This window comes from Hipposideros armiger, unplaced genomic scaffold (assembly GCF_001890085.2).
Source record: "Hipposideros armiger isolate ML-2016 unplaced genomic scaffold, ASM189008v1 scaffold_1132, whole genome shotgun sequence".
Lineage (NCBI taxonomy): Eukaryota > Metazoa > Chordata > Mammalia > Chiroptera > Hipposideridae > Hipposideros > Hipposideros armiger.
In genome coordinates, this window is record NW_017732482.1 from 230,648 (window position 1) to 253,967 (window position 23,320).

Below are 23,320 nucleotides of genomic sequence, written 5' to 3' on the forward strand. Positions count from 1 at the left end.
AGCCGTAGCAGCCCGGCCCCACCTCCTGATCTGGAGGTAGCGCGATGGGCCACGCTTCCAATGGCTCGCTGAACTCTCATCACGTGCAGTTTTTGCAAGCCCAGCGGCCTTCCGGAAGGTTATGTGACAGTTGACGTTACTGCGACGCTCCCCAATGGAAAATAAGAGCTGCTTTCACAGGACCAGGAATTGGTTTCTCTCCACGAATAATAGCCCGGAGGGGGCGGGGATAGCCATCACGTGCTACGGGGCGGACCGGGGCGGGGCGGGGCAGGCCACTGGTTGCGGGGCGCGAGGCGCGCAGGCGCCCTGGGGACCCGGTAGCGGCGGTGGCGGTGGCTGCGGCGACGGGAGCCGGATCCTCGGCCGAAGCTGAAGGCGGTGGGGGCGGCCATGGCGGCCGATGGAGAGCGATCCCCGCTGCTCTCCGAGCCCATCGACGGTGGCGCGGGCGGCAACGGATTAGTGGGGCCAGGTGGGAGTGGGGCTGGGCCCGGGGGAGGCCTGACCCCCTCCGCACCACCGTACGGAGCCGGTAAACATGCCCCGCCCCAGGGTAAGCCGGGGCGGGTCCGAAGTGTTCCCGGGGATACTCTGAGAGGTGGGAGGGGGCGGGGCCGCGGGCGGAGGCGGGCCCAAGCGCCAGGTGCGGAGCTGTTACACCTGTGACAGGGTGAGGCTTCCTTTTCTCCGCAATCGCGACCGGAGCTTGAAAACGGAAGGGGGTTCTAAGGAAGCTGATCGAAGCACGGATTATAAGAAGCCCGTCGAGTTTGGTCAGAGGGTTGAGGACCAGAAAGAGTTCCCTGATCCCGTGGAGCATCAGTGGTGGTGTCTGCAAGTGATGCTAGCCCTTGTTTTTACTTCCTTTCCAGCATTTCCCCCGTTCCCTGAGGGACACCCAGCGGTGTTGCCTGGGGAGGACCCACCCCCCTACTCACCCTTAACCAGCCCGGACAGTGGGAGTGCCCCCATGATTACCTGCCGAGTCTGCCAGTCTCTCATCAACGTGGAAGGCAAGATGCATCAGCATGTAGTCAAATGTGGCGTCTGCAATGAAGCCACTGTGAGTTACCCATATCAATGAAATGGGCCCTGTTTCCTGGAAGATCCTCTTTCTGATTCCTTGATTCTAGACCCTGACCATCATCAGCAAAGTGCTCTTCACGAAACCTAGGTTTCAGTTCCTGAAGTTTCACATTGCCATTTCCCCAGAAGCCACTCACTAATATTTACCATCCCTCATCTTTGTATCTATCCGGGATACCTAAGCCTAATTTTCATTTGCCAATCTCATGGTGCATGCCTTTCTTTCATTTCTCTGTCTTGGCTAAGACCTTATCTATCTGATTTCTCCTTAGAAGGTGTTTTTGGATGAAATGAAAGGGATTGGGATTAGAGCTTTGCTTACCGATATCCCCATTATTCTCTAGCCAATCAAGAATGCACCCCCAGGGAAAAAATATGTTCGATGCCCCTGTAACTGTCTCCTTATCTGCAAAGTGACTTCCCAGCGGATTGCCTGCCCTCGACCCTACTGGTAAGAGGCTTAAAGTGGGGAAGGGCATCAGTGGGGAAAACTGGAAAGTCAAAAAAGGATGAATGTTTATAGTGAATGTCAAGGTGAGAGAGCCTGGTGTTTAGAAGGAGAAAAAAGCTAAGGAGTATTGTGACTCTTGAATATTATAGCTATCTTTCTCATCTCTCTGTAAAGAGGTTGGGATGAAATGGTGTCCTTCAGGATAATGGAGAGTTTTGGACACTGCGTCAGTTATCCTGAGATGAAAGGATAGAGACCTGTAGTTTAAGCAGTGCTCTTCCTCAAGGATTCACTGGGGTAGAGTTGGGGGGCAGAGTATCTTAAATGTATAGAAAAGTAGAGGAACTTAGTGAGACAGGAAGTGGGGGCTATGAAGGAGGGATAGTGTAGGGATCCTTAGGATTAAAAACTTCTTAAATATAGTTTTTTTCCTCGTACAGCAAAAGAATCATCAACCTGGGGCCTGTGCACCCAGGACCTCTGAGTCCAGAACCACAACCTATGGGTGTCAGGGTCATCTGTGGACATTGCAAGAATACCTTTCTGGTGAGGAGGGGTGTTGGGAAGCCCTGGAAAAAACCCCAGGAGGAATCATAAATGTATTTTTGATATATGATAATGAATCCTGAACAGGTCTATTCTATGAGGACCCATTTCCCAGCCTCTCCTGCCCCAGGACTCTCATTGAAGATGACCCTGCTTGTGTTATTACAGTAATACCTTGGTTTGCAAGCATAATTCGTTCTGGAAACTACTCATATTGCAAGACATTGCTCGTTCACCAGAAATGTTTGCTCACTCGCAAAACAAGTTACTCGCAATCTAAGGTTTTACTATAGTTGGTTTCTCTTTCTTTCTCCATAGTGGACAGAGTTCACAGACCGAACTTTGGCCCGTTGCCCTCACTGCAGGAAAGTGTAAGTGATTAGAGAATGGCATCATTGAACTGGTAATCAGGTAATGTGTAGAGTAAAAATTACAGGGCCATTGCAAGCATCCATTTCTGTTTGCCTCCATACAGGTCATCTATTGGGCGCAGATATCCACGAAAGAGATGTATCTGCTGCTTCTTGCTTGGCTTACTCTTGGCAGTCACTGCCACTGGCCTTGCTGTGAGTAACCATGATCCAACCCTTCATTCTCCAGCCTCATTCATCTCTGTAGGCTAAGGCTTGTGAATGGCTACCCTAAAAAAAGGGAAAGAAATTAAAGGGGTTTTATTTTGTGTTTTAATGTATAGATGAGCAGAAGTCGAAGGTAACTGATAAAAGTTTTCGTTGTTACTATAGGAGTAAAGAACAGCCATCTTCTTTATGCAGAGAATAAGATAATGGAATAGTGGCTTAAATTAGGAGTTGCTATTAGGAAACGTGGTATTGTAAGACATTAAGAAAAACAGATGTTTGGGATTGTATGAGAGTATGTTCCTGCCTAGGGGAAGGGAGCTAAACTGGGCCTTTAAGCAGGTCCCTGAAGGTGGCTACACATGGATAGGGAACAGGGACCAGAACTTGAGTTCTGTGTTACTGTTACTAGGGCTCCAAGAAAGGGGTGAGATCAACAGTAACCTCATCTTTCTTTTTCATCAGTTTGGGACATGGAAGCATGCACGGCGATATGGAGGCATCTATGCAGCCTGGGCATTTGTCATCCTGTTGGCTGTGCTGTGTTTGGGGCGGGCCCTCTATTGGGCCTGTATGAAGGTCAGCCACCCTGTTCAGAACTTCTCCTGAGCCCCACGATGACCCACAGACTGTGCCTGACCCCTCCCTGGTGGGGACAGTGACACTACAAAGGGAGCCATGATAAAAGGCTTCCTGGGCTTCTAGAAGGGGAGCCAAGCAGCTGCCTTCCTTTTCCCTGGGGAGAGGTAGGCAAGAACCAGGCCCTCACCTAGGCTTGGAGGGGTAGATAAGACAGACCACTGCTGGCCATCTGCTTTCCTCCAACGGTTGCTGTGTTTAGGGTGAAGTAGGCGAGATGTTGCCCCTAAACCTGGGTCCTAAAAGACGGTTCTAGCCTTGTCCTTCCTATAAGCTCCCTGAGAGCCATTCCTGTCCCTTACACATTCCAGGGCAGGGTGGGGGTGGGTAGCCCTGGGGGTTTCCCTCCCTCTTGTGTACCGTTAGGACCTTGCTGCTGCTATTGCACTTCACCAGGGGCTGGCTCTGGCCTCAGTACCCTCAGTCTCCTCTCCCCCATTCCATGTCTTGTGGGGGTGGGGTCAGCCGCTGCTCTGTACAGAACCACAGGAACTGATATGTATATAATTATTTAATATGGGGTATGTTCCCCTAGTCCTGTGTTCCCCGTAATTCCTCCTTCCAACCTTACACTCCAGTTGTAGTATTTAACTGGGCTGGGTAGGGTTGCTGTCTTGGGGGGAGGTTAGGGACTCATCCTGTGCTTGTAAATAAATACGGTGGTGACTCTACCCTTTTCCAGTTGTTAATCTGTATGTATGAAAGGAGGGAAATTTATAGTCTCACAAAGGGGTAGAATACAAAGACAGCAAGTTTGAAATTATGGCTGTTTATTTTCACGCGGACAGTTCAAAGGAAGTCATCAGTAGCTTTTGTTTAATGTAAAAAAAGAAAAAACCCACACATACACAAACCAAAACCTTGGGCTTAAAGGAAACCCATCTGTCACTAGGAGCCTGGCTGAAGGATTCACATTTTTAGACGGGAAATACAGCGCAGAATTCTCTAGAGAGCAGTTTTTAAAGTTGGGGGAGGGGGTTAAAGCTAGTTTGGGGAGCTTATTTCCCAGGCTCAAGTGATTTGGGGGAGGTATCACAGTGCTAGGTACAGGGTGATGGGACAGTGGTCACTGCCCAGGGCCTTGGAACGGATCTTGCTGTCACACAATGCAGGTAACAAAGAGTGAGACACCAAAAAGTAATCAAGGCGCCAACCAACGTTTTTGGATCGAGCATTCATCATATAGGTCCAAAAGGTGTAGGCATAGGCCGTGGTGGGGTAGAGGTGCCGGAAACTGTCAGTCAGTGGCACAGCTTGCAGCAATTCCCCAAAGCCTTGACGCTCTTGTGGAGTGAAGCCAGCATTCTTTTTGTTTCCCTTGGGGTTTCGAAGGTCAATTTCTTCATGAGCCACATTGAGGTCCCCACAAAGCACAAGAGGCTTGCGGGAAGCTAAGCCCTTCAGGAACTTGCGAAAAGCTTCATCCCAGCGCTGCCGGTACTCCAGGCGCACCAGACCTCGGCCTGCATTAGGTACATAGGCTGTTACCAGCACAAATGTGTCAAATTCAGCCACAATCACTCGGCCTTCCTGGTCATGTTCCTCCTCGCCTACAGAAATGATGAAACAGTATCAACATGTAGTATAAGAAAAGGAAAAGGAGAGAATAAAGGAATCAAGAATTGGAGCTGGAGTGGGGTATTAGTTTGGAAGAGCTCGGGCATCAGGAAATCAGTGGGGTCTCACCAATGCCATAGGAGACTTTGACTGGGCGCTGGCGGGAGAGTAGGCCCACACCACTGTACCCTTCCTTGTCTGAAGGAGCTGACCAGTACTGATGGCATAGTCCAGGTAGCTCTTGAAGTTCAGCTGGTAGTTTCTTCTCTGAACATTTGGTCTCTTGCAGGCACAGGATATCTGGGGTTTCTTCCTTTACCCACTGTGAGTGAAATGAGAAGTATAAAAAGTAGTTATCAATTCAGCAGACATTTTTTGAAGAATCTGTTCTAAGTACTAGAGATATACTGATGAGACATAGTCCCTGTGCATAAGTTTAAATATTGTGTCTAGCAGCACAATATTTGAACAATTCTGTAACTGGTCACTAATGGAAGGAGGTAAGACTTGACACGCGCAACACTAAGGAGACTGTTTTTCCTATAGGCAGCGGATAGCTAAGATTTCCAAGCACTAGTTACTTTTAATTTTTAAAAATTTTATTAAATTAGGGTGACATTAGTTAATAAGATTGTTTCAAGGGTAGAATTCTATAACATCTGTATGTTGCATTGTGTAAACACTTTAAATAGAGGACATGCTGGAGATAAAATAGAGCAAGTTCAGTAACAAGGATTTTTCAACATGCTGGGGAAGAGATGAGGACATTAAGCGTTTGAGACTATGCCAATGGAACTGCAGGAATGGATATGCAGGAAACAGTTGGTATTACTTGAAGCCCCTCCTTGTACCTCCCCCACAAGAAAACTACATACAAGGAACAAAACCTACATGCTGGTGACTAAAAGGTGATAAAACCCCAAGATCAATACTAAAGAATGTCTCTTCCCCCCTCCTTGAATTCCACTTACATCTAAACCTTTCTTCTTAATCCAGGCTCTAAGCCCATCCACATTCCAGGAGCAGATCTTGAGTGTGGCTGATTTGCCACTGGGTGAGGTCTTTTTATCTGGGGGGTCCTCATACAGGACTGGCCCCTCTCCTGCCTCCTTTTCGTTTTTCTTTGCTCCTGCTCCCGCCTTGTTCTTCTTGGCCTCTGGCTCTATAAAATAAGTAATACATAGTGATGCAAGTTGGCGGCATCGAACTTGAATCCAGAGTTAACTACCTATAGCGGAGTTAACTATAGACCCACTGAGAGCCTGCAGTTCCCGCGACTTCTTCACCAACTGCAAAAATGGAGTGCGTCTGTCCGTACTTCCTGTTTACCCAGGAAATTAGAAGCAGCCTCTAGGGAGAGGGGCTCATTTCATTCTCTTACCAGTCTTAGGCTCTTCCCCATCTTCTGCCACCGCTCCCTTTTTCCCACGTTTCGGCATCACTGTAACGAACGCCCTCCTGCACCACGTCGCCCAACGAAGCAGTACTTTTACCGTGTTGCCTACAGACGCAAATAAGTTGGAAAACCAACTAAGGCTGGGGGTAAAAGATTCCACCCTCACACGGCCCGTTCTTATCTTTGAATCCTTTCCCCGACTCTGTGCGCCATAGGCCCTTCAGCCCCTCACCCACAACACTAGAGCATTTCAGTGCCTTGTACCCTCACGAGATCTGTCCTCAGGCCAATCAGGGCCTTAATTAAGGGTCCCGGCTTAGGCTATCCGATCAGACGTCCAGAGAAGCCCTTCTGATGCGCAAAAAAGAACAGCAACTTATCTGACCTACTTGAGTCCCAGCCTGGCTCCTCCTTACCTGAGCACAAAGAATGGAGCACGCTGAGCCCCCACGTGGGTAACTGGCGTGGTCACGTCGTCTGAGACACCACGTGGCAGACAAACGCGGGCGATTAGTCTGTCTGGCATCACGTGACCGAGAATCTCCGCCTTCCCTCCCTTCTCCAGTGTAGCTAGAGGACTAAAGGCCCCAACCCTCCATTCTCGGACTGTTTATTAGTGTGCCAGATGAACGACTCCTTCTGCCACCCTGACCTAAGATTCCAAGGCAGTGCAGGACGGAAGAAAATCAGTGGGGAAGGTTACGCTGGGCCACCGGAGAGAAGCAGAGGAACGGATGGGAATGTAAGGAGCAGATGCCGGCTCAGCGTCCCTGGCAGTTAGGAGGACAGGTCCTTGAAGGGCCTTGACCGGTCGCCGTGACGACGGGGGCGGGGCCGGCGCGCGCGCGCCACCCGCCGGCGTTCCTCAGTGTGTGTCTGGTTGCGCGCCTGCACCTACCAGTTGCGGGGGCTTCTTCCTCTGCGCGCGGGAATCTGCGGCTCGGCAAGGGCTGGTGAGGGTTCCACCGCTGCAGTGGTAGCTAGGAACCCTGCCGGCGTTTACTCCCAGGCTCGGCCATGCCGGCGGTGCTAGGTTTTGAAGGCAGCGCCAACAAGATTGGCGTGGGAGTGGTGCGGGATGGCACGGTGTTGGCGAACCCGCGGCGGACTTACGTCACGCCTCCCGGCACAGGTGAGTAGCGAACTTATAGTTTGCAGCTCATTTTCCCACACAGCACCACCTTCCATTTTCTAAACACTAGTGGAGTAGGAGCGCACTGCCCCCTCATTAGAGCTTTTGATCTGAGTCTCCGAGATTATGTGACAGTATTAAAATCGCAAGGCTGGCTGATGGATAGACGAGTCACAGGCACTTGGACTTGGATCTTCAGGGTTTGTTTAGCTTTTATTGAACACCTTTTATGTGCCAATCGACAGCTTACTGCAGGATACAAAAACAGATGTTATGGGCCTGCTGTGGAGTTGGACATGTAAACAACTTTACATTACAGTATGATAAATAATATAACATAGATACAATAAAAATATTCTAAAATGAAAAGAAATGTAGACTCCCAGGTTAGGTGTCAGACAGAACTGGTTGGCTTTGGAATACTCATATTCAGTATTTGTTTTTGGACTTCTTTACTCTTAAAATGGGAATAAATACCTGCATTTTGCATTGGGTCTTGAGAATTAAGTAAAAGTACCAGACACATTACAACTTTTAACAGATGTTATTTGTAAGTTATGTTATATCTTGCCTACCCTCCCCAAAACACCTGTTTATATAGGAGAGGGCAACTGATGTGCATATACCTGAAAAGCCACCTTGAACAGGTGATGTGACAAGTTACTCATTAGAAAGATATGTATGTTTAGCATTTTGGCACTAGGAATACAAAGGTGAATAAAACAGCCAGTGTTTTGAGATGTTCATGGTTAAACTGGGGAAACTACAGATAATTATAATTCTATAATTGTTACGTTAAAAACAGTTCTAGGTATTTTTGCCACATTTTCACCGCATAACTAATTGACCACAAGGCAATTTTACCGTAATAGATAAAACAACTGGTTGACAGTTTGGTTTACATTTGGCAGACTTAATGCATGTAACAAGCTAGTTGACAGTTTGGTTTCATTTTTCCATTGAGGAAGTTCTTGCAGTTACTCCCATTTTTATGTTATGTAAACTGTAGCTCTTATAATGGTCTCTACAGTGCGAAGTAGCCGTGGTGGTCTTAAAATAGTGGATGATAACAACTATGTATAAAGCTAGATTACATACTATACTGGAAAATAATAACATCAGTTTCCAAATCCTTCGGTGAGCACAGTCTTCCCTCCCACCTGTCAAAACTTAAAGTTTACCTAGCTATGGCAAATATAAAAGAGGCTACTAATTCACAACAATCTTCGGAAGCATTCATTATTGATTTTTTTAGATGAAACTAATACCTCTCTTACCAAAGGAAGAAATGATAGGGAAAAAAAAAAGGCGATGCTGAACAGGGAGACAAATCAGCAAGCAAAAGAAAAAAAAAAGTATGATACTATGAACAAAAGACTTTGAAGAACATGTATTTTCATTTTTTACAATAAAGTTTTTGTAAATTTTGTTACTAATTTTTCATGTTTCAATGTCCCTCTTTTATTTTCTGTTATTTTATCTTCTGTGAAATTGCCTTAAGGCCAATTTAGTTGTGCCATGAAAATGTTTGCAGAGGAAATGCTTGCAGCAAAGATGTTACAGCAAACAGGCTTACGACGAAAATACCAGACATAGTTAAATACAATGCTGTGATCGTGCACAGAGTTTGTAGGATAACAGAGAAGATCACAGGGTATGTCATAGGTATTACTTCTGAAATGAGTTCTGAACGCTGAGTAGAATTTGGGTATGAATAAGGGCATTTCTGAGGGGCTGTTCAGCCTAGCTGAACAGGCTGGAAATAATATATCTTAAGCACCTGGAAGACAGGTTTCTTGAAGAGAATGAAAGGGACTCTTCCTACACTACTAAAAGCCCGTTTTTAATTTCTGTCTACCTATGCTACAGAAAAACTATATGATCTCTGACCTTTGTTCATCTCCTAGGATTTCTTCCAGGTGATACTGCCAGGCACCACCGAGCTGTTATCCTAGACCTGTTGCAGGAGGCACTAACAGAGGCTGGATTAACGCCCCAGGATATTGACTGCATTGCCTACACCAAAGGTATGGCTGGGTGAGTGGTTGACAGTAGAAGAATATCCTTGGAGCTTGGCTATATGTCAAAATAGCCTACACCTTGCCTTTGCTACCCCCACTACCCCGACTCCACCTCTCATATCCCCTCCTTCCCCCAGCTCTTGTTTTTTTCCAACCTCTGAAGGATTCTAACTCCCATTTCTATCTCCCTAGGGCCTGGCATGGGTGCCCCACTGGTTTCTGTGGCTGTTGTGGCCCGTACTGTGGCCCAATTGTGGAATAAGCCATTGGTGGGTGTGAACCACTGTATAGGCCACATTGAGATGGGCCGCCTCATCACTGGAGCCACCAACCCAACTGTGCTTTATGTCAGCGGAGGAAATACACAGGTATTGAGAGTACGCCACCATTCCTTCTTAATTTCTAAGGCACTGTACTGGCCACTTTTGTGTTCTACCTGAGTGGCAGGAACTGGGAGAACAAAGCTGAGCTTGTCTGAACCTAAAATGTGATACACTAGAAAATCCACAACAAAGTTTGTAACTCTGCAGATTTGGGCAGGATGATCAGAACATTAAGTGACTTTTGTATATGTGGTTATAAAGATGAAGAATTTCCACTTTAGTAAAGGAAAGAATGGTAAGGATTGAAGCCTTCACAACAATGAAAGCATTTTCACTTTAATTATTTTGAAGCTTTTTTTTTTTCTATGAAAGTTAGGAATTATAGCTAAGCGGCACTACCCAATTTGTTTCTTTACAGTAATTACATGTTTTGTTTTACATTATTGGTGATAAATACATAGAAGTTGTTATTCTAAGAGTGTGAGAGTATAAATAATTTTTGAAACACTTTATAAATGGTAGAAGGTTTTTTTTTTTTTAAGATTTTATTGGGGAATTGGGGGATAGGAACAGCGCTGAGGAATTGGGGGAAGGGGAACAGACAAGTTGCTGTCCTTTTGTTCTTCAGTCTAGATGTGGAGGACGTTGCTTCACTGGCCCAAGTTGGCACCATCATTGCGCTCTTCCTGGGTGAGGCAGATCAGTCGCCGGGTTCTGGACAGCCGCTCACTGCGGCTGCTGGCCACTCACGCTGGCTGCTGGCTACATACGGTAGCCCATGGCAACCCATGCCACAGGGGCTGCAGCCTACGCCGTCGCCAGCGACTCACGGCAGCCCAGCTCCAGGTTGAGCTGTTGTTCAGCATCTTAGCTGTNGAGGGCAGTGTCACTGGCCCTCATATGTGGGATCCGAATCGGGGCCCTCTGGTGTCCGAAACCAGCACTTAAGCAACACGCCACTCTGCCAGCCCAGTAGAAGGTGTTTTAAGTTTATAGGTGCAGCCAGAGTTGTTTGGGATATCTTATAAGACCTTTTTTAGGTCAGCCTTCCTTTTCCACAGAACACCTGATAGAGTTATTGTCAGAAATAGTCATTGTCCCCAGCCTATGAAAGGCTTTTACACAACTTCATTGTGTGAACTAGTTATTAAAGATGAAGCATACATTCCCATGAAAACGATGTGGGAACTCTTAACAGGTAGAGGGCAAGTAGCTGGTTGAGGCCTGCAGGATGATGTACAAGGTGAGGGACTCGGGGTGTGGAAAGTAGCGATGGAGGCTTAAAAGAGTTAAGAGGAGCTGCAATCGAGTCTTCTCTTTTTCTCTTCCCTTTTGAAGCCTGCTTTGGTGTAAAAAATAGGGAAGATGATTTGGGTGGAGAGGAGTAGATGATAGAAGAAGAAAGGCAGGAGTTTCTCCTTCCCCTTTTGTCACCAGCCTTTTGACAAGAGAGTAAGACCTACATCAGAATGGAAAGAAATCGCTAGCAGCACCAGGAAGGGAAAGGGACTTCTTATTTCTTAGGGTCCTTAGGAAGCATTCACTGTCAGAAATATGGAGGATGTGTGTCAGTGGGTGGTAAATAGTCTCTGTGCTAGAAGTTCAAGTTGATAGCCAGTGCTGAGTTGGGTGGGCCATTAGTCTGACCCAATATGGGGTTTTTGAGTTTTCAACTCTACCTCTTCTCTTGTTTACAAATACTACTACCCTGGTGAGATACTCTAAAGGGACTCTGGTTCCCTGCCTCCAAGCAAGAAAGCCTGTTCCCTAGTCTACACTGTCAGTTCTGCCTTTAAGGGATATATAAGGAACCTCCAAGCTAAAAACTGTATTTGAGGGCCGGCCAAGTGGCACGTTGGTTAAGAGTTGGCTTGGGAGTGCCAGCTCTGAGCAGCAGGGCCCCGGTTCAGATCCCACATGAGGGCCAGTGATGCTGCGCTCTCCACAGCTAAGATGATGAACAACAGCTCAACCTGGAGCTGGGCTGCCATGAGTCGCCGATGGCGGTGTAGGCTGCAGTGGGCTGCTGGTGAGCTACTGTGAGCGGCCGGCAGCCAGCATGAACTGCTGTGAGCCGCCGTGAGCGGCCATCCAATGGCCAGTGAGCTACTGCCTCACCCTGGAAGAGTGCAATGATCATAATACCAACATGGGCCAGTGAAGCGGCGTCCTCCACAACCAGACTGAAGAACAAAAGGACAGCAACTTGTCTGTTCCCCTTCCCCGATTCCCCAGTGCTGTTCCCCTCCCCCAATGCCCCAGTAAAATCTTAAAAAAAAAAAAAGTATTTGAAATGCAGCTTGCTTCTGCCCTGATGTAGACTATCTTCTTTAGATTAGGAATCTGCTCTGGGAATCCTGAAGGTATATGTGAACTTCTAAGATAAGAGCTATAAAAAATCCTGCTCAGGGTTTGGCAAAGTACTTTTTTTTTACATTTCTTGGATGGTCTAGTGGCCATGTTGATCCTCTGGTATATTCTTCCCCAAAGCCAAATACTCCTCTTTGCAGACTTGAGGTTTCATGGACATCCTCATCACCCTTAGGTGATTGCATATTCAGAACATCGTTACCGCATCTTTGGGGAAACCATCGATATTGCTGTGGGTAATTGTCTGGATCGTTTTGCTCGAGTGCTGAAGGTAAGCCATTGGGTTGCAGAGAACATAAGATGTGGCTAAATTTTTGGGGAGCCATGGAAATGGAGGGAGAAAGTAGTAAATTAGCTTCTTAATGCTTCTTGAATACCTGACTTCATCCTCTTTTTCTATCTGCTAGATTTCCAATGATCCAAGTCCGGGCTACAACATTGAACAGATGGCAAAGCGGTAAGGGAACATAAGGTGGAAGGAGGCTGACTGGTGGGACTGCAGGGATTTCTCTATGTATGTTAATTCAGTTTGGGAGGGGCATGGAGGGTGAGCAGCCGGCTGACTACAGGCTTAATGCCTCATCTACTCACTCCCACATAGAGGCAAGAAGCTAGTTGAGCTGCCATACACTGTAAAGGGGATGGACGTCTCATTCTCGGGGATCCTGTCTTTCATTGAGGTGAGTGTGGGAGAGGTGAGGAGATAGGCACTTGGCATACTTTTTAATGAAGCATGTCTGTTTGCTCACCATTGTATTTCCTGCATATAGCACTGTACTGGCCCATATTAGGTGCTGAATATACCCATTTAGCAAATATTTATTGAATATCTTCTGTGTGCTAGTCACTGCCCTAGACAATAGTGATATAGCATGGAGCAAATCAAAAATCCTGTCCTACTTGGAATTCTCATTCTAACGGGGAGACAGATAAAGAAACAAAAAAAAAGAAGAAGAAGAAAGAGGGGAAAATAATAAAATATAAAGGGTTAGATGGGGGTAAGTGCTGTGGAGAAAACTTCAGCAGGGTAAGGGGTGGGGCCCGCCTGGGCAGCCATTCATAATTACTGAATTTTGAGTGAATGCTGCTTGTTCTGTAGCTCAGTGCCAGTGACGGGCGAAGTATGATATGGGATGTCAGTTGAATCTGTATTCATTCTTGCTCTCATGGCATCCCCAAACCGTTGTTCATTGTTGAATCTGTTTGTTTTCCCCTTTAATTGTAGGATGTAGCCCAGAGGATGCTGGTCACAGGCGAGTGTACCCCTGAGGATCTATGTTTCTCCCTGCAGGTAAAAGCTCCCTGTCCCAAAAGCTGGAACAGAAAGTTGGGGCTAGAGGAGCTTTTATATAGGGGTGTGTGTGTGTGTGTGTGCGCGCGCGCGCTAATTTGGGGTCTCCTCTGATGTTTTCACCTGGTCTATCCCCTACAGGAAACTGTGTTCGCAATGCTGGTAGAGATCACGGAGCGGGCCATGGCACATTGTGGCTCCCAGGAGGCCCTCGTCGTGGGAGGTGTGGGGTGTATGTATCATTATACTCTGCTCTTTCCTATTCTTGGGCATGTGCGTCTTTCTCCTAATGGTCTAAATCTCTAAAGGCTTGAGGAAACTACTAGTTTCACTTCTTGTCCTATGCTTCCCAATCCTTGGCCCTAGGACACCTGCTTCATTTTCCTAAGTAAATGCACATGAAGTGTACAGCTAGACTGTGGAGAAATGGGTGAAATTAAGCTAATCCTACCCCCTACCTCGTTGTAGGTAATATGAGGCTGCAGGAAATGATGGAGACAATGTGCCAGGAACGTGGAGCCAGGCTTTTTGCCACAGATGAGAGGTAAAGGCCCTTTCCTTGTCTTGATTTCTTTTTTTTTTTTAATTTCTCCAATTACTGTGATTTTCTACCCTTAGATCCCAAATTTTGTATCTCTTTTTTCCCAGATTCTGCATTGACAATGGAGCCATGATAGCCCAGGCTGGCTGGGAGATGTTTCGGGCTGGACACAGGACCCCCCTCAGTGATTCTGGGGTCACACAGAGGTGAGTACCCCTTTGGAGTGGGTGGGTAGGATTATATGGGAGGCAGGCAAAAATTAGCAGGAAAGAGGGTCCGGAATCATGAGGGCAGAGAACAATGGAAGATGATAAGGGATAGCCATCCACCAAGTTTTTCCTATTTTTTCGCAGGTATCGGACAGATGAAGTAGAAGTGACCTGGAGGGACTGACAAAGTTAACAGGATCAGAGTAGATAGTGCCCTAAGTGGAGCCCACAGTCTTTATTCTAACATGGGAGTCCTGGCAAGGCTACGGTCTCCCCTCCTGTCATTTGAACCTCAAGATAACTCAGCAATAAAATATTTTTGGTTTTGTAAGTTGGTGATGAGCTTGTGTTTGTTGTACGGTAACAGTATAGAAATGGCACTGAATAAATTGTTGTGGGTGTGGTGAATGGATAATGAGGCAGTGGTCAGAGCAACCACCTGGCTTTCTGTGGAGGTAACCTTTGGGTTGCTGCTCTGGAGTTAAGATTGAGGGGATATCTTAGGTATTCTATCCCCTTAACAGTGGTATCATAACTAATTTTAGTATCAGGCCTTGTGCTAACTGCTTTTACATTCAGCATCTCATTTAAATTCTTTAAAGTAGATAGTCAGGACTTCCCTCAAAATAGTTTGGAGCCAGGTCTGATTTCATACTATTTATAACTCAAGAATAAAACTCCTTCCTCCATACACACTTAACTCCTATATGCACTTCTGTTGGGGGGGGGGGGGTTGACCACACCCACCAGAATTAATCTCATCATGCCCTTTATCTTGTTTATGTCAATCACCTCAAGAATTCCCAAACAACCAAGTCACCTCTGTCTTTTACACTCTAATAATCATCACTCTACCTCTTTGTATCCCCCATCTACCTACCTCTTCCAACTCCTGGAACTCTCTTGTGCTCTTCTGAACTTGTAGATATCTTCAACCTCTTCCCTGAGTCTTCCCTGTGCATTCCTGCTCTGGATTCCTGCTCAGGATTCTCCTGAGGACTCTGCTTCTGCTGTCACCTTAAGTGACAGTGTTTCCTCTCACACCCATGGTACCGCTGCGCCTAGAGGTGGTGCAGGTTTCCTCATCTTTTCTTATAGCATTTTTAGACTTTTCTCTGTCATCCCTAACACACTTCAACTTTGAAGCAATGTCATTAGACTATTCCACACCAATACCTCTTCTGTCACAAACTTGATTTCATTATCCGTGTAGATTAACTTTCTGATACTCTGGTCTCAGTTCTTCGCTCCTCTACCTGCACTTCAGCCACAATTTCCTTGGTTATAGTCTAGACCTACAACTACTCGATACCTCATTACTTGTCTTACTTGAAGCTTATTACCATGAAACTTAATTGGATCCTTTATGTTACCTAGCAATATTCCCTAGTCCTTTCACTTGCCCTCTTTTTGATAACTGGTTCCTTCTGACCCCTCAAATCTCCAACATCTCCCCTCATTCTCACTGTTACTTTGGTTCCTATTTCAGTAAGAAAATAGAAACAATCAGAAAATATTCATAAGCTCTTACCACTACATCTAACCATCTTCCAGCATTTATACCCATATACTCGGCCTTCCCTCCTGTTAATATATACCAGTGGTTCTCAACTGGGACTGATTATTGTTCCCCAGAGGACATTTGGTTGTCATAACTGGGCAGCAGTGCTACTGGCTAGTGGCCAAGGATGCTACAAAATAGACTACAATGCACAGAACAGCCCCCCCCCCAACAGAATGGGCTAAAATGTCATTGGTGTCAAGGTTGAGAAACCCTGCTATAAACAAACTCCATGCTTCTGTCCAAATACTTGTGCAGTAGATCCCATCTTTGAGCTTGTAAAAACATCTCTCAACAATTTTCCCTTTTTTTCTGTAGAGTCAGTATTTACCTTTCCTGGATTTTCCTATCAGCACACAAATATGCTATAATTTTTCTCATCTTACAAATACTTGAACCCCGTGACCCCATTTCCACTTCCAATTGCTTCCCAGTTTTCTGTCCCATTTTACAGCAAAACATTGTAAAAGAGTTGTCTCCAAGTCCTCTCCACCAATTCCCTATTTAGTCCGCTCCACCAATACTGTTCTTATCACAGTCACCAATGACTTGCACAAACCCAAATCTAATGGCATATTCTGCTGCTTCCTACATAAGCTGTCAGCAGCATTTGACACTTCCTCTTTTAAAACATTTCCCTTACTTGGCTTTAGGACATACTTGCTGGTTTGCCCCTTAGCTTACTGACTGCTCTTTCTTAGTCTCTTTGCTGGTTTCACCTCCTCTTTACAACCTATTAACTCTCTAGAATTCAGTCCGTGGACTGCTTCTGTATTTACACACATACATGTAGTGATTCCATCCAGTGTTATACATGAAAACCATTTTAATATGGATGACTCCCAATTGTTTAGCTCCAACCTGGACTTCTGTCCTGAATATCTAGCTGTCCATTGGCATCTGGACTTGACGGGCATCTCAAATTTACCATAATAAATTTGAACTTATTTTCTCCTGAACTTGCTTGTAGTCTTTCCTATTTCAGTTAATGACAACTCTGTTCTTGATGCTCATGTCGTATCACCTTGGTATTATTTTTGACACTCATTTCTTCCAATTTATCAAATCATGTTGACTACCTTGAGAATATATCCAGAATCCCATTTCTCCTCATTTCCCCTGCGCCATCCTAGACCAAGCCAGAATTATCTAGCTACAGTATCATTTCAGTAACCGGCCTATCTGCTTTTACCATTGCCCACTTACAGTCAATTCTCAACACAGCAGCCAGAGTAGAGTGAGTAGTGTTAACATGGAAGCCATATTAAGGCACTCTTCTGCTCGAAACCCTCCATGTTTTCCTGTTTGAATAAAAACCAGAGTCCTTTAAAGGCCTGTGAGACCCTCCATGAGCTCTTACCCTGCTCCACTTACTGCTTTGACCTTATTCCCTGCTACTCAGCTCCTTGTTCACTCTGCTCCAGTAACATTGGCCTTAAACACTGAAGGTGTGCTGACCCCTTAGGGTCTTTATACTTGTTGCTCCCTCCGCCTGGAAAGCATCTAGGTGTAGCTCACTCCATCATAGTCTTTTAAGTCTTTGATCAACTTTTTTTCTCTTGTTTTAGTGAGGCCTTCCTGACAACCCTACTTAGAGTTGCATGCCTCCAGCACTTTCTAGCTCCTTCCCTGTTTTATTTCTCTTCATAGCACTTACCACCTTCTAATCTAATAGTTTTATTTATTATCATTGTTTGTCTCTTCCTTAGAATATAAAGTTTCAGGTGATCATAAGGTAAATGTCTAATCATTATGTTGTACACCTGAAACTAATGTATGTCAACTGTAATTGAAAAAGAAATTTAAAAAAGAATATAAACTCTAATAGAGGAGGAAATTTTTATCTTGTTTTATTCATTACCATCATTTCCCAGTACTTAGACTCGGGTCTGGCACATAGCAGACAGTCAGTATTTGCTGAGTGAATGAGTAAGTTGACGGAGAAGTAAGCCAAAGAAATAATCAAAGGACTATACAGTAAGAGTTGGGCCAAAAGATGAACAGAATTAGGATTATATGAGTTTGGGAAAAGTAATTTTCTGATTACTTACTAAGTAGAAAGTGGTGAAAACATCTTTTCATTTACAAAGGGTAGACACATAAATGGGTTGAAAATGCACTAAGACATGGAAATTTAAAATGAGAAACTTCAGGATCGAAGATAGAGTGGGATGGAAGTAGAAAGATAAATTCCTCTTCTTGGATATGTTTAAGGACAGGAATGATCCTTGCCTCTCTAGGCTTGGGCAATTAATTTTATAAATGGGAATCAAGTCTGTTATTACACATTAGCCTCGGGTATTTATTTGTACATTTGTATTAATATTATGGGGTGGAATGGATCTTGAAGGGAGGACCTTCTTTGACACTAGCCTCAATTGGTGTTGCTTAGTAGGGGAGTTCTTTCCTTAGCAAGCTTTGGGCTCTTGCCTGAGGCTTCCCAAGGATAGCCTCAAAGTTTGTAGAGCCGAGACTAAAATCATGGCTCTGTGAGTTCTGAATTGTGGACTCCTCCTAGTTCAGTCTCCTGAGTCTCTTACAGGGTCAGCGTGTCCTGCTGATTTCCACGCATGAGGGCAGTGGGGGATGTTTTGCTCTGGACAGCATCTCCAGCCAGTCATGTATAGGGCTCCAGGGCAGGCTGACTGAGGGGTCACAGGTAGGCTTTCCTCAGCTCATCTAGCCATTGGACTAACCCTACCCCTGGCATCTATGTATGCCCTGCAGTTTGGAATTTTCCCAGACTCACATGACGATGAGGACAGTATCCTGAGAATATTGTCCTAGGACTTAATGAGAACACATATGCCATTCTGACTACATGGTTAGGAAGAACAAGCAGAGGACAAGGTGAGCACCAATGTCAGTTCCTACCCTGGGACAAGTGCCCCACTTGCTGGCTGTTCCTATATACCTGCTCTTGGTTTACCTGCAGGTCTTGCTCAGAGATGTAGCCTGAAGGAGCAAGAGTGTTGCGAGGTAGATTCCAGGTCCCCCTTTAGTGGTGGCTTCTGCAACCAGTATAAAGCCATCAAGTCTTCAAAAGGCTTTGGCTGCAGAGAAAGGAAACCTCAGGTTTAGCAAGGAGCAAAGAGTATCTGTCATCCCTGAAATTTCTGTCCTTGTGGATTTAGGAATAATAGGGCTTCTTTACTCTTCAATTTTTCTGTTTTGCTGCCTAAATTCTTTGTATTGCTTCCAAACTGGAAACCATAAACCCATTCAGATATAGGTAGAGACTACAGCTACTGTTTCCCCACAGCCAGTATTCCCCACTGCAGTCCTCTTCCCCCTTTGCTTGCCAGAATATTCAGTGAAGTTACAGCTTGTCAGACACTTGCTCCTTTAGGTTCTTAGCTGTGAAGAAGCTCTTGACGTGTTCCTACACATTGGTCAGGCTCACTGTGTGGGACGGTGCCTTGTGGTAGGTGTCCAGAGGGACTGAGGAGCTCAGTTCACATCTGTTCAGAGGAAGGGGGTGGTGCAGTGTGACTTGTCAGGTAGGAAAGGAGATGGAGGTTTACTGTTGGTAGTTCAGGGCTTGTTATGGAGGTGAGCCTCTTGCTGTCTCTCAATCCCTTACCCACCTGCTCACTCACTCACCAGGTTTCTTGTAGAATGGATATAGCAGAAGCAGAAGGAGAAACAACACAGCAATGAGTGCTGTCCACCAAATGAAGATGAACATGATGAACAGGCAGAGCAGATGGCCCAGGAGGGAGAGCCAGGGACTGTACTAGCCGAAGGAAGGGCACCAGTCATCAGGGGTGGGTGAATGCAGCCCATCCCTTGTCCAAGCCTCGGTACCATCCACTCTTGTACCCAAAGGATGCTCCTCTAACTCTCCCAGGTCCTTTCAGCCCTGGGCCTGACGCCAACATCTGCTCATGCTAGCCAGGCAACTGGCTAACGGGTCATGGAAACAGCCCAAGTTGATGAGGGCATAGGAGCAAAGGAAAAAGTTAGAGATGATGGGAGCAATGGTGTTCAGACCAGCTTTGGGACACATGAAAGATCGGGGCCAGTCTGCAAACTGGAGTCAGGGATCTAGGTCTGGAGAGTCAAGAGCATCACACTCCCAGGGCCGGCTGAGTGGCTCAGTTGGTTAAGAGCTCGCTCAAGAGTTTGAGCTCTGAGCAACAGCGGTTCGAGTCAGCCCGAGCTGAGCAGCCGCTGAGCTGCCAACAGGTGGCGGGATGGCTCAGCTAAAAAAAAAAAAAAAAAAAAAAAAGAGCATCACACTCCCTATTCCCTATTCCCCACTCCACCTTCCTCACACACCACCCCCACCACCACCAAGTTAGCAGACATTTTCATCCACTTTAAGTACTAGAGAGATAGAAAAGAAGCTTTAGGGTCAGGCCCCAAAAGCCAGATGTAGAGCAGTGGGGGGTATGATGAGGGGCATAATTAATGAAGCCAGACATGGGGAGTGGAGTACTCACCAATAAGGATGAAACCGATAGCAATGAGGAAGGTGAATAGATAGCCTCACAGAGATTCATTGTTCTTGCCATAGCCTTTCCCTAAAAAGCCAACGACTGGGTCCAGTTTATCCTGGCACAGCTGCTATAAGAAGGAATGGTGATCATCAGGGGAGAGTCCCAGGAAGAGGGAGAATGATAGCTTCCGGCTCTTCTAAAGAGGCAGGAGGGAGTATGGAGCACAGAGGGAAGAGTTGAGGGAGCTTAGGGATCTTAACAGGAAGAAAGGACAGAAGGAGTAGAGTGTGGGAATGTGCAATGGGAAAAACTGAGAGGAGGCAATGGAAGCATGATGCCCTCCCCAAACATTGCCTTGATTTATGGGCAGAATGCATTTTGCTATGTGAGCTTGGATTATCTCTGATAGGCAAGCCAACCACAGTCATCACCATCTAACTCCTGGTTGCTGAGACAGAGCCCTGTTTTGCTTTTCCTCCTCAAAACATTAGACTCTTAGGATGTCCCTGTCTACTTACATTCCCTCCTTTCTCCCGCAAGCCTCTTGCTAAGGTACCAACTAAGCTAGAATTTGAGGACTGAAACAAAGCAGGAGAAGACAGGGTAGCACTGATGATTCCTGCAGACATCAGGCGACTGAAGGCAGACACCATGCTCATGGCCTGAGGAGAAGGGCAGACAGAGGAAGAAATCAGTGCATTCCAGAAGCAACGCCTCCCACCCATATTTTCACATAGATTTCCCAAAAGTTGCAGGACATATTAAATTTTATCCCACCTTTGAAGGTTTTACCCTACCCACATGAATCCATTTAAGTCGTTACTGATTTTTGAGCATCTTCTCTATTCTCAGCAGTGGGCTAGGTAGGATTTATCTCTCAAATCTTCCCCTCTGGCTCACTCGCCTGGTGGTGATTCTAGAGCCCGCAGAGGCAGGACCCTTGCTCTCGACAACTGCTGAAATCCCTGCCATACGGGCGCTCTGGCCCCAGGCAGCTCCCATTGTGCACACTCACGTCAGTCCTATTTCCTGAAGCTTCTCAAATTCTACAGGAGCCTGGAGACGAGATTACAGACACATACTCCTTCATGGGAGAGAGGACCTATTCCAAAGCAGTCAGACTAACTAGGTACCACCAGTGTCGTGGGTGAATAGAAGTGTGCATGCATGGGGCAGGGGGAGGGGGAGACCAAATCTGATAATCATAAAACACTATACAATTCATTAATGAAATGAAGGATGAGGAGAAATGGTAAAGGAGGAAGGGGCTGCATTTAAAGTACTTTTAATGTATTTGATGAATGCTCTTGCTCCTTTCATCACTTATGAGTTATGCCCTACCACCTCAGAGTAGCAGAAAGCAGGGCTCCAGGTCATTCTGCACAAAAGGCAGGAGTGGAGGGCCACCATTAGTAAATGGTGGCAGAGATGCCCAAGTAGGAAAGTGTGGTCCATGATGGCAAGGAGGCTTTCTTTGGGGATAGCTGTAGTTGAACCATTAGTGGAGATAGGAGGGGAGACGGAGAGTGTGTTCCATGCCTGGACATCCTTCTCACCTTGAGGTTCCCAGAGTTGTTTTTCCTGGTGAGTGCCCCAGTGGCTGAAGAGAAGATGGAAAACATACCAAAGAAACTGCGCTCTGGACCACACCACTGTGGGATCATATAGTCCAAGAAAATGCTCCCTACATAAAAGAATGGAGAAAAAATGGGTTTTTCAGGAGCACCTCCTGGCTTCCCTTCATTCAGCTAAGATCATTACCCCTCTACCCAGTTTAATGTCAGTGACTTAGGTTAGGCTGGCAAGAATAATTGAACTTTGCAAACTAGCCAGCCCCTGGGACTTATAGGACTTGGAGTGGTCTGATGGTTAACTTGAAAATGACATGGAATCAGAAGTCAAGGGGTCTTTTCTGAGGAGGTTTGGGCTAATGTGGTGAGATTCTGAGGCACTCATTCCCTTTAATGCATTTCTCAGCCAGCCTCCCACTGTCTCACTAGGTACCCAAAGAAGCCAGTGGCTTGTTGGCTAGGATTTGCAGGAAGGAGTGTCCCAAGCAGATAGTTGATAAAAGAGAGGAGAATCAGGAAGAAGATAATTGGGGCCTGGAATACCATAAGTGACAGAAAAAAAAAAAGGAGAAATGTGAGCAGAGGGGGAGGAGTAACTACTACTCTGCCTCCTCCCTTCTTGTCTTCACCATCTTCTCCAATCCTCTAGTTTCCTTTCCCAGCGGACTCTTCCCATATATATAGAGTATGGCTAAATGGGTGTTCTTTTTCTTCTTGCCTCAAACTGCAAAGTTCCCATGCCAGAAGGGTGAACCTCAAGAATGTAAATATCTGGGAGCAAGAAATAGCATTTCTCATCTGGTCGTCTTGTTTAGTGCTCATCCCAACAGATCCTCAGAATGAGTCCTTACTTTCCCCTTGAATAACTGGTGTGTGGAGTTTCTCCCAGCAAAGTCGTCTCATTTCAGGTCTGGGTCCCTGGAGATCAGCTCTGCCAGCTACACACACACACACACACACACACACACACACACACACACACACGTGCACGCGCGTGCTTATGCACGCATGCACACAAAATCCCACATCACCCCAAATGTGGCCCCTCCCAGATCTGTCTAGCTCTTCCTGCCATCCCCTCAGTCTTCTCATCCCCACCTTGATTCTCCCTCGCCTGCCTTAGACTTCTACTCCACGCAGGTTAGCATCTCACCAAGAAAGGCAGCCACAGTCACCTTGCCCACGACCCACAACCCATTTTTGGGATCCATGTCCCACAGCTGCACGCCATGCTCCTAGAATGGCAGGACTCAAAGCTAGGGGGTCACAGAGACTTTACTGGCTGATTTCATGCCTCCGTCTAATTCTTAAAATGACTTGCCCAGGTTGGAGTCACAAAAAGTGCACACTGGGCCGGCCGAGAGGGCCCTGGTTCGGATCCTACATATGAGGGCCAGTGACACTGCCCTCCACAGCTAAGATGCTGAACAACAGCTCAACCTGGAGCTTGGCTGCCGTGAGTCGCTGGTGACAGCAGCCCCTGTGGCAGTGGGTTGCCATGGGCTACCATATGTAGCCAGCAGCCAGCGTGAGCGGCCAGCAGCCGCAGAGAGCGGCCGTCCAGAAGCCGGCGACTGATCTATCTTGCCCGGGAAGAGCGCAA

General features: G+C 46.4%; 3 protein-coding genes across 7 annotated transcripts; 2 read left to right on the forward strand and 1 right to left on the reverse strand.

Annotated features, from left to right (window-relative positions):
• Nucleotides 1-57: 57 nt before the first annotated feature.
• PIP4P1 (phosphatidylinositol-4,5-bisphosphate 4-phosphatase 1) lies at nucleotides 58-3,974 on the forward strand. Of its 2 annotated transcripts, none has more exons than XM_019632375.1 (7): nucleotides 58-556; nucleotides 876-1,066; nucleotides 1,434-1,540; nucleotides 1,981-2,086; nucleotides 2,405-2,457; nucleotides 2,562-2,652; nucleotides 3,130-3,974. In XM_019632375.1, exons 1-7 carry the CDS (start codon nucleotides 394-396, stop codon nucleotides 3,271-3,273), a joined length of 855 nt encoding a protein of 284 aa, XP_019487920.1. In that variant the 5' UTR covers nucleotides 58-393; the 3' UTR covers nucleotides 3,274-3,974. The 2 variants fall into 2 exon arrangements, with proteins under 2 accessions (XP_019487920.1, XP_019487921.1); XM_019632376.1 differs by having other exon boundaries at nucleotides 61-535.
• Nucleotides 3,975-4,056: 82 nt separating this feature from the next.
• On the reverse strand, nucleotides 4,057-6,762 carry APEX1 (apurinic/apyrimidinic endodeoxyribonuclease 1). 4 transcript variants are annotated; one of them, XM_019632371.1, is made up of 5 exons: nucleotides 6,673-6,762; nucleotides 6,242-6,361; nucleotides 5,832-6,022; nucleotides 4,990-5,182; nucleotides 4,057-4,853 (listed from the first exon to the last, which is right to left on the reverse strand). In XM_019632371.1, the coding sequence occupies exons 2-5, from the start codon at nucleotides 6,297-6,299 to the stop codon at nucleotides 4,336-4,338; spliced, it is 960 nt and encodes a 319-aa protein (XP_019487916.1). In that variant the 5' UTR covers nucleotides 6,300-6,361; nucleotides 6,673-6,762; the 3' UTR covers nucleotides 4,057-4,335. The 4 variants fall into 4 exon arrangements, with proteins under 4 accessions (XP_019487916.1, XP_019487918.1, XP_019487919.1 ...); XM_019632373.1 differs by lacking the exon at nucleotides 6,673-6,762 and adding an exon at nucleotides 6,642-6,666; XM_019632374.1 differs by lacking the exon at nucleotides 6,673-6,762 and adding an exon at nucleotides 6,646-6,662.
• Nucleotides 6,763-7,158: 396 nt separating this feature from the next.
• OSGEP (O-sialoglycoprotein endopeptidase) lies at nucleotides 7,159-14,474 on the forward strand. Its single transcript, XM_019632370.1, has 11 exons — nucleotides 7,159-7,388; nucleotides 9,296-9,415; nucleotides 9,602-9,777; nucleotides 12,278-12,373; nucleotides 12,510-12,559; nucleotides 12,704-12,782; nucleotides 13,328-13,393; nucleotides 13,535-13,625; nucleotides 13,862-13,937; nucleotides 14,042-14,140; nucleotides 14,288-14,474. The coding sequence occupies exons 1-11, from the start codon at nucleotides 7,274-7,276 to the stop codon at nucleotides 14,325-14,327; spliced, it is 1,008 nt and encodes a 335-aa protein (XP_019487915.1). The 5' UTR covers nucleotides 7,159-7,273; the 3' UTR covers nucleotides 14,328-14,474.
• The last annotated feature ends 8,846 nt before the right edge of the window (nucleotides 14,475-23,320 follow it).